The sequence below is a fragment of the Poecilia mexicana genome, unplaced genomic scaffold (assembly GCF_051168715.1).
Source record: "Poecilia mexicana isolate PSO_F unplaced genomic scaffold, ASM5116871v1 scaffold_7, whole genome shotgun sequence".
Lineage (NCBI taxonomy): Eukaryota > Metazoa > Chordata > Actinopteri > Cyprinodontiformes > Poeciliidae > Poecilia > Poecilia mexicana.
In genome coordinates, this window is record NW_028263376.1 from 27,094,032 (window position 1) to 27,109,245 (window position 15,214).

The 15,214-nt window shown below is 42.4% G+C and overlaps 1 protein-coding gene across 6 annotated transcripts in view; it reads right to left on the bottom strand.

Moving 5' to 3' along the window:
- Positions 1-32: 32 nt before the first annotated feature.
- The window catches only part of fmnl3 (formin-like 3), a 38,704-nt gene continuing 23,522 nt past the window's right edge, over positions 33-15,214 (bottom strand). For 2 of the 6 annotated variants that reach the window (XM_088007364.1, XM_088007369.1), the window contains 20 exons: positions 14,919-15,027; positions 14,672-14,748; positions 14,165-14,258; positions 13,411-13,485; positions 13,055-13,165; positions 12,809-12,958; positions 12,147-12,248; positions 11,580-11,928; positions 11,210-11,287; positions 10,992-11,116; positions 10,374-10,576; positions 9,990-10,293; positions 9,818-9,898; positions 9,578-9,707; positions 9,339-9,499; positions 9,078-9,179; positions 6,895-6,987; positions 6,659-6,782; positions 5,065-5,179; positions 33-2,265 (listed from right to left, as the gene is read on the bottom strand). In XM_088007364.1, the coding sequence (XP_087863490.1) occupies positions 5,088-5,179; positions 6,659-6,782; positions 6,895-6,987; positions 9,078-9,179; positions 9,339-9,499; positions 9,578-9,707; positions 9,818-9,898; positions 9,990-10,293; positions 10,374-10,576; positions 10,992-11,116; positions 11,210-11,287; positions 11,580-11,928; positions 12,147-12,248; positions 12,809-12,958; positions 13,055-13,165; positions 13,411-13,485; positions 14,165-14,258; positions 14,672-14,748; positions 14,919-15,027 (2,560 nt within the window). In that variant the 3' untranslated portion in view covers positions 33-2,265; positions 5,065-5,087. Of the gene's footprint in view, positions 2,266-4,440; positions 4,486-5,055; positions 5,180-6,658; positions 6,783-6,894; positions 6,988-9,077; positions 9,180-9,338; positions 9,500-9,577; positions 9,708-9,817; positions 9,899-9,989; positions 10,294-10,373; positions 10,577-10,991; positions 11,117-11,209; positions 11,288-11,579; positions 11,929-12,146; positions 12,249-12,808; positions 12,959-13,054; positions 13,166-13,410; positions 13,486-14,164; positions 14,259-14,671; positions 14,749-14,918; positions 15,028-15,214 lie in introns of all 6 variants that reach the window. The other 4 variants (XR_015763832.1, XM_088007365.1, XM_088007368.1 and 1 more) reach the window with 4 other exon arrangements.

The window sequence follows — 15,214 nt, forward strand, 5'->3', positions numbered from 1 at the left end:
AACTTTTTTTTTTCCATGACCCTGCAGTCTGATGAAGGTTCTTATTCAACATGTTTATTAAACAGAAAGTGTCACCTTTCAGGCACTTGATGATCCCAGAAATATTTTTTTTTCTCTACAAAGAACATTCCTTGATTAATTTTTTTTAAAATTTACATTAATAAAACCCTTCTTGTAAAGAATAGTGTCTCATACTATTTTAAGCCAAAGTATGTAGTGTAAGAACAAATCATTTGCCATGACTTAAACAAAAGCTTAGAAACACACACGTACTGATGCATCTTAGTAAATCAGAATATCACGAAAGCGCTAATTGATTTCAGGAATTCAATTTAAATCCATGAAAAAAACACAAGCAGATTTTTTTTCCTGCGCGTTTATTCTGTTTCTTGGAAAATCTGAAGAATTAAATTGACTCAACAGAATTTTTTTTTATATAGATAGAATATGCAAGCATATAGCTACAGTTATAGACGACCAGCTAATCTGAAGGAGTCACCGATATACAGACTGCCATATCCCAGTAAAATTGAAAGGAAGGAAAACGGTCGGAAGATCAGGTCCACAGGCATCAGAGATCGTCACTGGCTTCTAGAAGATTCTGAATCAAAGCTCAGTTTGGGTCGGCGCTTCAAGAGAAACCACACACAGACGATTCCAGAGCCCCGAGTTACGAGAGGTCCGGGGGTAAAGGTTTCACAGGTGGTGGTGATTCGAAGAGCTGCGTCGTCTGCTGCCCAAGTCCAAAGTCCGTGTGGCCATCTGTCAGGATATTTTAGAGGATACCGGGCTTAAAAACCTCATGTTGCTGACCCTCCTGCCCTAAACTGCGAAAGAACCAGAGTATGGCCAAGACGAAACGGCAGATCCAATCATGCAGACGAGCTGAAGGACGGCATTAAAGCAGACGGCGTTTCATTGTTGTGCTACTAAACACCGAGTTCCTATACTGTACACATTTCTACATTAAAAATCTTTTTTTGTTGTTGGTCAAATATTCCGATTTTCCAAGAAACTAAATTTGGATTTCTTTAGCTGCGAGCCACATTCGGCAAACCAAACAGAAATAAACACCTGAAATATAATGTTCTGTGTGCAATCGATCTATGAGTTTCACGTTTTTAATTGACATATTGAAATAAACTAGATTTCGATCATATTCTAATTTATTGAGATGCATCTTATGGCCAATATCTTCCACATCGTGTGTGTAAATCTGGAGACCTCCTGGCAAATAAGTCACTTTCAAAATGCCACCTAAAGTGTGACAGGAAGTGTTGTCAAGATACATGAAGTAACATTCAATTGTTTTTCTTTTTACATTTGCTTGGATAAACCGCCCACCCCTAACCCCCCCCAAGTATAACTTATGTCAGATTATTTTACTTGAAGGGTAAATATTAGAAATCACTTTCTAGGTGCTGATAAAGCCTGATTTTCACCTTACATATTGTGGGTATTACAAGGCTGCAGGTAATAGCACAAGGCTGAAGAAAAAAAAAAAAAAAAAAGTACAATCTTCACCAAATGAAGTAACAAATTAATTATGGCTGACATACAACAATAACACTGTTTACACAAAAGGCACTTCTTAAAGATATGATTGGAGACATTTTGGTTGGACTAGCTTCACCTAGAAGAACCAGGAAACGTTTTCCTCTCGAGTACGACCTACAACAAACATTCCTCGACATCGGGTCTCGACTGAACACGACGAGAAAGACTTGGCAAAACTCTAATAAATAGTCCGCTAGAGTCCGATTACGGAGGATTGTTCTGCAAATGTCTTTGAGGCGGACTGAGCCGGTTGGCGACGTTTTCGGGACCGCCTCCCGGTCTCACTCCTGCAGTCGAGTAAGGAAACGGGTTCTGGAGGACTAGTCTCACCTTTGCCGCAGTCGCCTTCCGACCGAACTGGTCTGACCTTCAGCGCCGGCACAGCAGGGAGGGTTGGAGGAGAAGCATCCTCATTGTGCTTGGTTAACGATACCTGCCTGCTGAAAGTGGCTGCTAAGGAGGACCTCCATAAATAAATAAATTATTCAGCCAAAACAAGAGCTCTGCCCCGTTCCTCCCTTTTTAGTCCTTTTTTTTTGTGTGTGTGTGTGATTTGCAACCTTTCAGGGGTTGAGAGGGACCACTGGGACACGGGGACAAGTGTTATAAAGGGAAGGGGGAGTATAAGTGGCAGGTGAGTGGTTTAGGGTCTCTTCCACCCGCTCCGGATCAAGGCATCGACTCGCAGGAAGGGCTGGTTTCGGAGATCTGTGAGTAGGTGAGGAAAGAGGGGTGAGAGACAGGGAGGAGACGCACACGTTAGACGACTTGGAGGTCAACCCTAAAAAAGGTTCGCTTCTGCGTTTTCAAGCAGCAACAAATGCAAAAAGACGAACTCAGTTTCCATTTTGTTGAATTCACCTTGAGGAACGGTTTGCTCTCTGACATTTGGTCGAGTTCAGCTTGTGTGCAACCCTACAGAAAGCCGTCCTTCATAATTATCATGAAGATGAAATAACTGTTACTTTAATGATTAGAGAATTATTAGCTGCTGCGCTCATTTCGCTCAGGTGTTTTCAACAAAATGGCAGCTGAGTGTTTACATCATCAAAGTTCAGCAAAATACACACACATACACACACACAGTGCCTTGCAAAAGCATCCTTACCCCTTGTTTGCATTCTCAACCACAAACTTCAATGTACTGGGACATGAAAATAAATCAAGCGGAATAGCAATGATACACGTTTGTCAAAACGTGTTCACCTCCCAGCAGAATGAGGCTGCCGTACTTTACGGTTGCTCTAATCCTGTCTTTAGCTCATTTTAAGAGCTTTTAGTCCAATAATTACTTAACTCCACCCCTGCCTGTCCAATAAAATCTGGAAAGATGCTAATAAGTTACACAAATGACCCTGTAGAAAGCATACATCCAGCTGAACATTCAACATCAGCATTAGATACAGGCAGAGTGAGTGGAGATAACGAGTGGATGTTGAGGACTTCATTCATTTCCTATTTTCTGGCATTTCACTCAGACAGGAAAAGATCCTTTAGTAAGTAAATCAAAATGTTACTTCTTGTTTTCTCATTCAGCTCATCTTTGGTGCAAAGAGGCACAGTTGATAGTGTTGACACTTTCAAAGTATGAAACTATTTGTTGCATTTTTACGCAGGCTGTAGGTTAACACTCGGATTTAATAAAAAAATTAAAAAAAAAAAAAGAAAAAGAAAAGGATGTTTCAACTAGGACTTCCTTTAAGAAAAGATTCACAGTCCAGCAAGTCCGAGGCATACGATGGAGTATGAAAGCGAGACTGAGACAATTTTTTTTTTCTAATTATGAGAATGAAGTCATAACATAACGAGAAAATAGTCATAATACTAGCAGAATAAAGATAGAAGATAGTTGTAAAATAAGAAAATAGTTGTTTAAAGAGAAAAATAATATGACTTTAAGAGGACTTTTATTTTATTTTTATTTTTTAATTGTGAGAATAGTCTGGCCCTAATGCTCCTCTGTCGTAAACCAGGAGTTTGAAAACATGATTACAAGAACCTCAACGCCAGCCTTCACAACACTGAGTCCATGAAAGTGGACTCCACCACTTCACTCACTGCTGAAAGCAATTGGTTTCTCTAGGGGGGCTGAGTGCAAATGTACGCCACACTTTGTGGTTGTCAAATGGCAAAATGTGGAAAACTTCAAGGGGTATGAATACTTTTGTGAGGCACGACACCCGAATGAGAGCATAAAACGATCCAACAAGTAGATGAAAGATTCCCATAACCTTGAATTTCATCAATACAACAAAAGACAAATTCAAGGCTTTGGGGATGCAGAAAGAGCAACACTTTAATGCTAACAATGCACTGCTTACGTTACGGTGATCAACAAGCTTTTTAGTTGGTCAACTAACTTAGAAAACAACGTTTAGGCCAATAGTCGCTTTTGACATAAAAAAACAAAAATCAAAACTGTGTTATTAAATGAATGTGCATTTCTACTTCCCCATGCCTGCTGACCAAACAGCTGTTGAGCACGCTGCAGAGGACAGTTAGCAAAGACACACATGGCGGACGTGGTAACACCAGACGACATGCAACACATTTTAGAGAGGGATGAGGATGACCTTCAGGCGACATTTATTAAACTTCACCTCTGACAGGGAGGAGGAAAGTCAGATTTTATGAGTCAGTTGAAAGTTAGGGCATATTATGTCTCGTTTATGCACCATTACCTGGCTTCAGCGTTAGCCGTCTTTTTTTTTTTTTTTTTTACTTTTTTCCTGTGGTAAAATACGTTTTAGTGCTGCAAAGCTGTTTTTCTTTTTTGTTTGTTTGTGTGAAGCACTAGCTGAAGCAGCTGACATCACTTGTAGCAGCGCACAGGAGGCCTGAGGGCCAAGCGGGCCGGGTTTCAAGCCAGGCTACCTTCCTTACCCGCTCTTTAGGAGTGGGAAATACTGTCATTAATCTTCTTTTCAGCTGGAGGGAGGGTGGAATAAACAGCAGCGGTTGAAGAGGGGAAGGGGGGGTGGGGGTTGGAAAAAGTCATACATTAGCCAGAAAACCAAACACCAAACAAGTTAGTCTCACTGGATAAAACTGGCGTTTTTAAGCCAAACCTCTTTCTATTCAGGATTACATGAAAGTGCCTTACAGAGCAATATATGCCATGCATGCTGTATGAATGCTTATTTGCATTACTGATTGTAACATAAGTGTGTCAACAAGGTTGTTTTTTTTTGGTTTTTTTGTTCATTTATAAGAAAAAGAAACAAACAAACAATCAAAAAAAACATGTCGACATTATTTTGCAGCTGCTTCTCTCAAATTCCAACCCAAGAGGTTTGGCTGCCTCCTATCACCAAACGCCTGATAGAAGCCATCTTGAAAAAAAAAACAAAAAAAAACAAAAACAAAACTCAAGCAACCGACAGAAGACGGCCCAAGTTAGTTAACAAGGTTGTTGTTGTTGTTGTTGTTGGAGGTGGGGTGAGGGGACAGGGATCATGCTTCATGCACAGTGGGGTTAAGAGTCATACGGGGAGACACCTGGACAACCTTGGCATTAGAGAGAGGGAGGGCTAGCAGTTGGCGTCGTCGCAGAGGTTGGCTTCACAGAAGAACCGTGAGCCGCGTTTAGCAGTGCGGGCCGTGAAGGGCACGCTCTTCAGTACTGGGGGAAGGAGGGGCGGGAGGAGGAAGAGAAGAACATGTCACACCTGAGACACTGACACACTGCCTTTTGCCCTGGGGAACAAAACTGACTTCATATTATGTAGAAAACGAGTAAACCTGCAACAAAATGAAATCAACATTCTGGAATCCGTTGCTTTAAAAAAAATAAATAAAAGCCTGATACTCTATGAGGGTAAAATGAGAAAAAAAAAATCTCAGATTTTAGTTGGGTTGGTCCTTATTGTGGCTCAATAGGCATGGGCTGGTGAGAGATTCTCACAGTGTGGACGTTTTGTAAAAAGAAACAAAATATCACAGCATGGCCGTATTAAAGCTAAAGGTTTAATCAAAAACGTATGACGCAATGTGTCATACGCAATGCAACAATAACTTCTACTGTTGCTAAAATTTTATTGCTGTTTTTGTTAAACTTAAATATCTAGAATATTTCAGCTCTTTTGACTTAAAATATAACCAAATGCTTTGTTTTATAAGCAAAACGAGGCTTTTCTGTTTTAAAGGTTTGTGCTGCTGATTCCAGTGTAACCAATATCTTTTTTTTTTTCCCTAACTGGACTATGAAACAAAATTTGTAAATGTGCTGCAGGATTCTTTGATAAAAGAAATGGATTTGAATCCAACAACAACAAAAAAGATGCGATTACAAAACATTCTTATTTAGATTTCACATTATATGTCCCTGACTTTTACCAGATTTGTATTAAACAAAAATGAATTTATTGAAAAGGGAAAATGCGTCTTATGGATCACTGATCAGGGTCAATTGGTAGATGATAATTCCTGACCAATCAACTGGTGGCTCTTTAAGGAAAACTGTAGCTGAAATCTACCATCAGTGCACAGGAACAATAAGGAGGATGACCTATTCACTATATGCTTCATGCAACTGCAGAAAACTCAGATGACTATCACTTTCTCTGGCATGTAATTAAAAGGGACTGTAACCATAGCAACAGTTTAGTGGTTTTGAAATCCTTTTTAAACTTTTAAAACTCTGCTTTACATCAATTCGCGGTAACCGGCCCATGCCTACTGCCCAGTGATTAAAAGCCGTTACTGACATCGTAAAAGTTAATACTGATGCAACATTTAGATTATCGACATCTTAGAGCGTGATTATGGATTACAACAAAAACATCACTGAGCGCACACCGATGCTGCAGAAGCAGGGGCGGTGGGGAGCGGGTTTAAAGACTTTTGCACCAAACTGCCCATCTGACAGAAAAACACTCTAGTGTCGTAAATTTCCCAGCTGGCCGGACGCCTCGCTATGACGCAGCCGGTAACTGTTGCTATGCGCTGCTGTGCTCCAGATGTGCTGGTGTCTGCAGTATGTAGCACAAGGTGCACTTCAAAGGAGCTGAGCAGTCGATGACCACAGTCATCCTGAGCCTGGGAACACCGGGGCGGCTGCCGGCACCCACGTGGGGCCCTTTAATGGTTCTTTCTGGCCCACCTGTGATGATGTCCTCGATGGTGCCGTCTTTGCCCTCGTACACCGGTCGATGGTCTTTGGCTTGCCGCTTCCGCAGCTCTGCGATCAGCTCCTGCTGCTGGTGTCTCTTCTTTTGCGCCTGGACCTGCGTCAGCAGAGAGGATTTAGGCTTTTCAGATGGTTCTTCTGTTTTTTTGTTTTTTTTTAGCACAGGGTAAACTTTGCAGAAGACTCATCCGGCTGAGCTTGGACTGTACCTTGGGGTCATGCTGTTTGGCCTCCTGAGCCAGTAACTTTTCTCTCATGGCTTCCTCTTGTTTTTTCTTCAGTTCGTTTTCTTCCACAGCATCCTGTTGAGATGGGGAAAATATTGGGGGGTGGGGGAGGAATGAACTCAAATAAATCCAAGTCAACAGATTTATGTGGCCCGTTTTAGCACAAGTTCAGAATTCCAACATAAACAGGGAAGGCATGGGTCACATATCTTTGTGAAACAAAACCTAAATAACTGCAGAAACCGTACTCAGGGAAGCAGATGAGAACATTTCTCCTTTTTTATGATTGTTTTTTTTTTAAGTGCAATCACCTTTTATTTTCACATTTATTAACTCAATAACTCCATTACCACACAACACACTAATGACAAGTTTGAAAAAAAAAAAACCTATGAATAAAAGAAAAGCTAAAATCCACTTTGTGCATCTAATAACGTGAGAAAACTGGCTGTGAGCATCACAAGATCACAAACACGACATAATCTGTCCTGCCATGTGTTTGTGGGCAGAGAGCAGCAATTTGGACCAATCAGTGGCCCACACATGCAGCCAATGGTGGGCGAAAACATTCAGCAGTCGCAAATTACTCAAAGGACATGATCTATGCAAAATGCATTATGCCAACCAGCCGTCATAAAACTTTAAATGTGCAGCAAAGGTATTAGCGTTTCTTCAAATAACTAAAGTAAAAACTAAGTGATAAATGTTTTTTTTTTTTGTTTTTATGAAGATAAAAAAAAAAATCCAAGTGTGTTGTGTATTATTTTTTTAAAAATGCCTTCAGGAGTCATCTCATTAGTAAACAGTGAACTATCCGTAAATTAATGTGTTGAGGCATAAAAGGTTTGTTGGAGGACATTCATGAACAAATTGCATCATGAAGACAAAAGGAACAAACCAGGGAGGTCAGGGTGAAGCTGTGGAGAAGCTTAAAACAGCTTTAGTTTATGATTTAAAAACAATAAAGCTTTGAACAATTCATAGAGCGCTCCTCAGTCCAAGGTCAGAATAATCTGATACAACCGTAAATCATCTAAATAAGCTAGCAGGCTGTGCAAACAGAGCAATTAACCAGAGAGGAGGCCAAGAGGTGACTCGGGAGGAGCTGTAGAGATTTGCAGATACTGGAGAATAGCACGGAAAAAAAAAAAAAAGGCCACTGTTGAAGGAAAGCTAGCGGACGTGCCGTTTAAAGTTGGTCACAAGCCACATAGAGGACACAGAAAGCAGATCGAAGAACGAGCTCAGCTCATGCATGGTGGAACACCAACACTGCAAATCACACTGAACCCAACACCACAATGGGTGGTGGCATCATTATGCCGTTGGCATACATTTGTATCAAAGATCCAAGAATCTTAATGCAAATATATGCCAAACATTTCCTGATTTTAATTAGTAAAATGTTTTCACTTCACAATTATGTGCGACTTCGTGATGGTCAATACAAAATCCCAATAAAATAAAGTGTAGGGTTCTAAGGGAGTGAATACTTATGCTATGTACTTTATTTTTTTAAACATAATTTTATGGAGGACATTGTGGGACAAAATCCAAAGGTTTTATAAAACATTGAATAAATTAGATTGATTAAATTTCCACTATATTGTGTTTTTTGTATTCACCTAAAACTTTAAACATCATTTTCAGGGTTCTGGTTTAGCATTGAGACTTTATCCCAACGAAATTCTGGATTGTTGTCAAGGTTACCTCGTGTGTCCCTCAGTAAGGACAAACCCAATAAATCTGGACTTACTGTCCAACTCTCTACGTGAACTCAAACAGACACTTGTGCCCTTAAATCTGTGTCTTGTACATTTCCTTAAGCAAATCCCATAAATCCAGTCTGAGAACAATCCCAGGATGTGTGCTGTGTGGCGGGGCCTGGGCGCGGCTGTCCGGGGTAAAAGCTCAGAGGTGGGGGAGGTGGGGGGGTGGCAGTCTAAACACCACAGCTGCAACTCTAAAGTCAGCCCCAGCTGGCCTTTCCTGTTATTTGCCTTCAGACTACACGCCACGTCCTGTGGCACAAAGAGGCGGCCAAACTCTGCTCCTCTCCGCTCCGAGGCGGAGCTTAAAACAAACCAGGGAACTTCCCAGAAGGCCTGCAGAGAAGACTGCGGCGTGTCAGCACACAGAGGCGAGGGGAGGTCGCCGGGGCTCACCTTGTAGGCCTTGATGAAGCGCACAAACACGGGGAAGAACACCGAGGGCGGAGTCGTCTTGGCGCTCTCCCCGAAGTAGCTCACCACACTGTTGAAGGCTTCCTAGAATCGACGGGGAGGAGAGTGGAAGCGCAGTTTGTAAACACTGTTGAGTCAGGAGCAAACAGTGGTTACGTGCGAGACGTCAGAGAGCTGAAAGCGTGTTTTGTTTCCCCCTGCAGCATCTCTTTGGATATTTAGTGTGAGCTCTAGAATCAGTACCTCTGCCGTCTTGGCGTCCCGCTGCAGCTTGTCCAGCTGCGGATCGCTGGCCTGGACGAAACCTTTCAGCACCGGATGGTCATGGAGACTGCATTCCCTTCGGATCAGGTCCATGCCTTTGCCCAGCTCTCGAACGTCAAGCAGCACGTTTTCCAGAGACACTGCACGCAGTTCGCGCAGGTCAGCAACTTTAAAGCCTCATCGACTAAAAACTCCGTAAAGGTTTGGAGCTTACTCACCCGCCGCAGCTTTATCCACAAAGTGCAGTTCATTGTAGAAGTTGGCCAGTTCTGTGTACTTCTCCTTCACAATGAGAGCGATGTAGTGGAGCAGAGTCATTTTCCTGTCTGTGGACTTTGTGTCCAGCAGCTGCACAGCAAAAAAAAAAAAAAAAAAAGATAGAACATCATCAGCAAAAAAAAAAAAAAAAACTACCAAGCAATATGCTGTTGACTGGATTTTCCTTGTTTTAAACTCACCAGATCAAGACTTTGCAGCTTAAAGCCATAAACACTCCCACGTTTACTGCTGTTCATGTAGTTTCCCAAAGCTAAGATGATCTAAAAGACAAGCGGAGTTCTAAGTTTTTATTCCCCAGCCAAACAAACAAACACAAGCCGCACAAAAGCCGCTACGGAAACCCTCGCCAACCTCGAGCATCCTCTTCAGCTTCGGCGAGGACTTCACCGAGCCAGACGCAGCGATGATGGCGTTGAGCTGCGGGGTGAGCATGCCGACGCTGTCCGCAAAGTTCCCGACAAAGGTGATGATGTTCATCCTCTGGGTGAGCCGCTCGATCTTGCTGAACAGCAACATGAAGCGGTCCTCCTCGGCCAGCTGGTCCAGCGGACGGCGCTCGCGCTCGTACTGACGGAGCACCTTCACCTCCGCCTCGGTGGGCAGGAAGCGCATCAGGCACTCCACAAAGTCCACAGGCAGAGCCTTGAGGTCGAACCTGCAAAAATAGCAGCGCTCATTTGTACCTTGTCCAGTGCGTAACCGTTTTGTTTTGTTCAGCTTATTGGAGATGCGTACTTCTCAATTGCTCTGCAGATCTCCTCTGTGGTCTTGTTGGCTTTTCGCAGCGTGATGGCCAGGTTTTTAGACCGATTGGCGTCAAGCAGAGTGACTTTGTTCACCGCCTTCTGAGAGACTTTACTCTTGGTGCAAGAAAGAGCCACAACAGGGCCCTGGGCTCTCGTCTTAAACAACTCCTCGAACCTCTCCAGATCCAGCTCCTGCATGAGAAATACGTCATGCATTCTGATTCTAAACGGATACGAAAGACCCATTTCAAACCCTCCACACTGAGTGCAACTAAACCATTTTCACCTAAGTATTAAAAAAACACAGAGAGGACAAAATGTGCTACAGAAGATGATCAGAGGTTCTAATAGCTTTTACGCAGCAGTCCCAACTTTATTTTACAAAGGGTTTAATAATGATTTAGCTCAGAGGAATCTGCCTTTTAGCCACTCACCCAGATTTACATTACCAGCACAAATATTGAGCAGGATGATAAGGAAGATGTTTGTTTTTTTAAATCAACTGATCTGTAACTGTTTCTATCTTCTTACCGCCTCTAAAAACATTTTAAACCAGAACGTTAAAAAAAAAAAAAAAAAACATGTAACAAGTCTCTTCTGGATGTACCTCCAGCACACGTTCATCATCGATCTCGTTGAAGACGGTGCCGTTGATCTGATTGGGCTTCAGGGCCGTCCAGTTAAATACGGGCAGACGGAACTTCGTCTTGATTGGCTTCTTGATCCTGATAGCTGTGGAGGGGGGTTTTAAACACACAAGTGATGTTAAAACAGGCTGTAAATTGTTAGAACCATCCAAAACAAAGAACATTCCATTGATCTCACCTGACAGACCCAGGGTCATGATGACTGAGGGAGAAGCATCTGGCAGTGGAGGAGGAGGAGGCGGTGGAACCGGAACAGCTGTGATTAATGCAGAAACTAATATTAGAACAGTATGCGCTATATTTCCACTGGTGTAACTTTTCTATTCAGTGCAAAATATTTATTTTGCTCCTAAATCAAACATGGTCTAATAATGTAAATAACTGAAAACACAGGAAAATGTTTGTTGTTGTTTTTTTCCCCCCCCCATTTCCTGTCTGGGTCAGCTGCACAGTGCTGTGACCCGTCACTTTGCTCTGGCATGAAAGAGCTGAAACCAGATGCTCTCTGAGAGCGTAAAGTAAAACAAGAAAACTTTCACATGCATCACCTGAAGCAGAAGGCAGAGGAGGGGGAGGTGGTGGAGGGGGCGGGGGAGGCGGTGGAGCTTCACTCGCGGGTGGCAAGCTGGTGTCTGGTCCTCCGGGTTCCGTCAGCCCAGCCGAGGAACCGAACATCAGCTGGCCGACGTTCCCCAAAGTGATCCCGCCACCCCCGCCGACGCCCAGCGGCTCGATGGAGATGTCGCCGTCGGGCTTCTTGTGCAAACGGATGGTGCCCTGCTGCTCCAGCTCCAGCAGCCGCCGCTCGATGTTGACCTGCCTCTGGAACGCAGCATCCTTCTCCTTGATCATCCTCCTCAGGGTGTTAACCTGGGTGTTGGTCGACTCGTACGTCTCCTGAGCAGCCACCGGGGGGCAGTAAAGAGCACGTTATGAGGGCTCCGGCACTTTATAGAAACATCCTGTTTCCTTGTGACCTCGTTTTTTTTCCTTTTCTTTTCATTTCAGCTCATCTCAAACAGATTTACTCAAATAGGAAACTCTCAAAGCCACACTTAGGCAAAACGGCAAAAAAAAAAAAAAAAAAAAATTATACCATAGCAACTAGAGCTCACCCGTATTACTTGCAGGTCTTTATCTTTCTGGAGTAAAAGCTTCTCCAAATCTGCGACTTTCATCATCGTTTCATTCTCCACCTCCAGCAGCTTCTCAGTCACCTGAGAAGACGACACAGAGAGAGTAACAGGGTGATGAGAGGGCATCTTCCCCAGCTCCGCTCCCTTCTGGACGCCGCATCATCAATAAGAAATGAGATTATAGCCAGCAGAACGATGCAGCACGATCATGACACAGCTTTTAGTTTTGATTTCGATGGCGTTACACGTGCTGCTCTGGAATGCACCAAGAATCTTCACTCTGATCTTCCCCCACCATTACTGACCCCTGAGAGCAGGGTTTGTTATGAAATTCCTCAAATGATGTCAGGACTGCCTACGACCTTCTCCCAAGTGAAGGAGGCCTTTAGCGCAGCGGCGTGGGATTGGAAAAAAAAAAAGAAAAAAAACACACTGAACACAGCGTGGCAAGGACAATAATAACTTTGTTCCTCACACACTATTTTCCCGCATTCCCCCCACCCAATTATTATCTCCAACCAGTTGTGAAAAGCAAACACAGAGTAGATTTCTAATTACCACATGGAGACAGCCAAGTTAAGTAGGCACAACACCGGGCACCGAGAGCAGCGCTGGTGGTCCAGACTGGGTGGTGCACTTACATGGGACAGGTGCTCCTCCAGCTCCTCCACCTTCTCCAGAGCCGCGTTTTTCGTCTCGGCATCCTCCAGGAGGCCACCCACGTCAAACACGTTGTCCAGGTAGGCCTGGATCTGCACTGACAGCTTGTCGCTCTCCGTGTGCTTCGATTTCTGACGTTAACAGGGCCGGTTAGGAATCAGCGGCACCTCATGTACGATCTCTGTGAAGTTTTAAATGTTTTGGCTCGGAATGAATGGTTTCCTTACCTCTAGGTATTCATCAAGTCCCAGCTTGGTGAATTCAAACTGCAAATGGACTCTGAAGTTCATGTCTTCGACTGAGTGGACCACGATGTTAATAAACTGCATGCACGCAACCTAGGCCACAAACGCAAACAGACCGAGACTCCAGTTATACCTGGTACTGTGATCTGTATCTGGATAATGACACCAAATCCATGGAGTCTTCCATCAACATCTGCCATTAAAATGAGTTTTTACTTGTGTAGAGATGCCAGTACGAACCGTATTTTAAGTTAATGCCAACTAGAAACGGAGTATTTGATCAAAACCTATGTTGACACTAAAAGAAAGATGTAAGGGTAAAGGACAGCTTCTCCTACCATGAAGTCGATGTTTCCCTCCTCACTACGAAAGTATTCCATCAGTCTCTCGAAGCGATGCTTCTCTTTACAAACCTGAAAAGAAAAAGGTGCAGTGACACGATTTTTGTGACAAGTTTGTAAGAGACCAAATTTGTGTCTTTGTTATTGCTGGCATGTTGCAAGCATAACACAAAACACCAAATAGTCTATTGCGTTTAAGTTTGGTCTTATGCTCATTATAAACAATAATTTGCATGTTTTAAATGTATAAAAAGTGCTAAAATGCTAAAATTCACATTAAAAAGTGCTTTAAAAAATAATTATATATATATATATATATATATATATATATATATATATATATATATATATATATATATATATATATATATATAAATTTATTTTTTTACTTTCACTATTCCTAAATTTATATCCATGGCAATATGCAATACCGTATTTTGAAGACAGACAATTTGAGAAACATCCATTTCTTTCTGCAGGGAATTCCATCTTCTATGGAATGTTCTTTAATTTTTAAAAACAATCAAATTTAAAGTTAGAAATTTCAAATAAATAATTTTTTTATGCTCATAAAAAATGTCCGTAATAAATAACTTTTTTTTAATGGACTTTTATTAAACAGTAACCTGCTGTTCTTTTAGAAAGCAGTAGATGGCGGTAGTTTGAACCCCCTGTCCTAGATTCTAGATTAAAAACACACAAGTAGAAAGAAGCAGGTCTCTTATAATTAGTTCAAAATTGCACTAAGCACCTCTTTGAAGTTATCAAAAGCTGAAAGGATGATTTCATGACCTCCTCGAACAAGACAGACAGCAGCAAGGAGCTCGAGGACCAACGCTTTCGTCCTGGAAGTGCAAGAGAATCTCATAAATACAAGACATTCTAAACTAACACCGGAATATAAAGCTACTCAGAAAATTCTAGAAAAAAAAATTAATATAAAGAACATTAAAAAGTTATAAGTTATAATCCACATCCAGTATTAAACAAAACTAGTTGTTTTTTGTTGTGCTGATTTTCAAACGTTTGGTCTCATACTCTTCATTATGAAGTGGTCAATCATGTGGTTCACCACTAATCTTTCTTTAGTAAACATTCCTTTTACAGCCTGCAAGCGTGCCTCTGATCCTCGACTTCAGAGAGAAGCCGAGCCCCATAGAGAATGAGGAAGCATATCGGATGAGCTGGCTGCACGGTTTCACCTATTGTTCAGCCCGGCCTGGTTGTGGAGGGGCCCCGGGGCTCCACAGGTTCTTACCGTGGGTTCTTATTGTTCAAGCTGAGAGCGATTTCATTGACAGCATGTGCATGAGACATGACCATATTGAAGCCATACTGCATGGAGAGACAGAGAAACAGACAGTGAGCAGGATGTGGTAAGAAAAAAAAAAAAAATGTATGTGTTCAACACTTGACAGCACAGGAAACGCATCATCCCATCCGTGTCAGACTGTGCACCAAGCAGGACCGTGCAACGTGAAATGCAGGTGCAGCCGCTTGTATACCTGATAGTTCATGATTGCTCTCAAGCACATGATGCACACGTGCACATCATCTTTTTGGCTCACGAGCCTCGAGTTCTTGATGGTTTTGCTGTTTGAAACGGATCCGTAGCTGCAACAGATGGAATAAAGTTACAAGTTGAAATCTTCCAGCAATTTATTCGAGTTCATGATTATTATATATATGCATATATATGTATATATATATAGATATATGTTCCTGCTGGTTGTCTGCCTTCCTAAAGACTTGGTATGAGAGTGGCTCACAGAAAGCGAGAAAATTACAGAGAACAGGGACT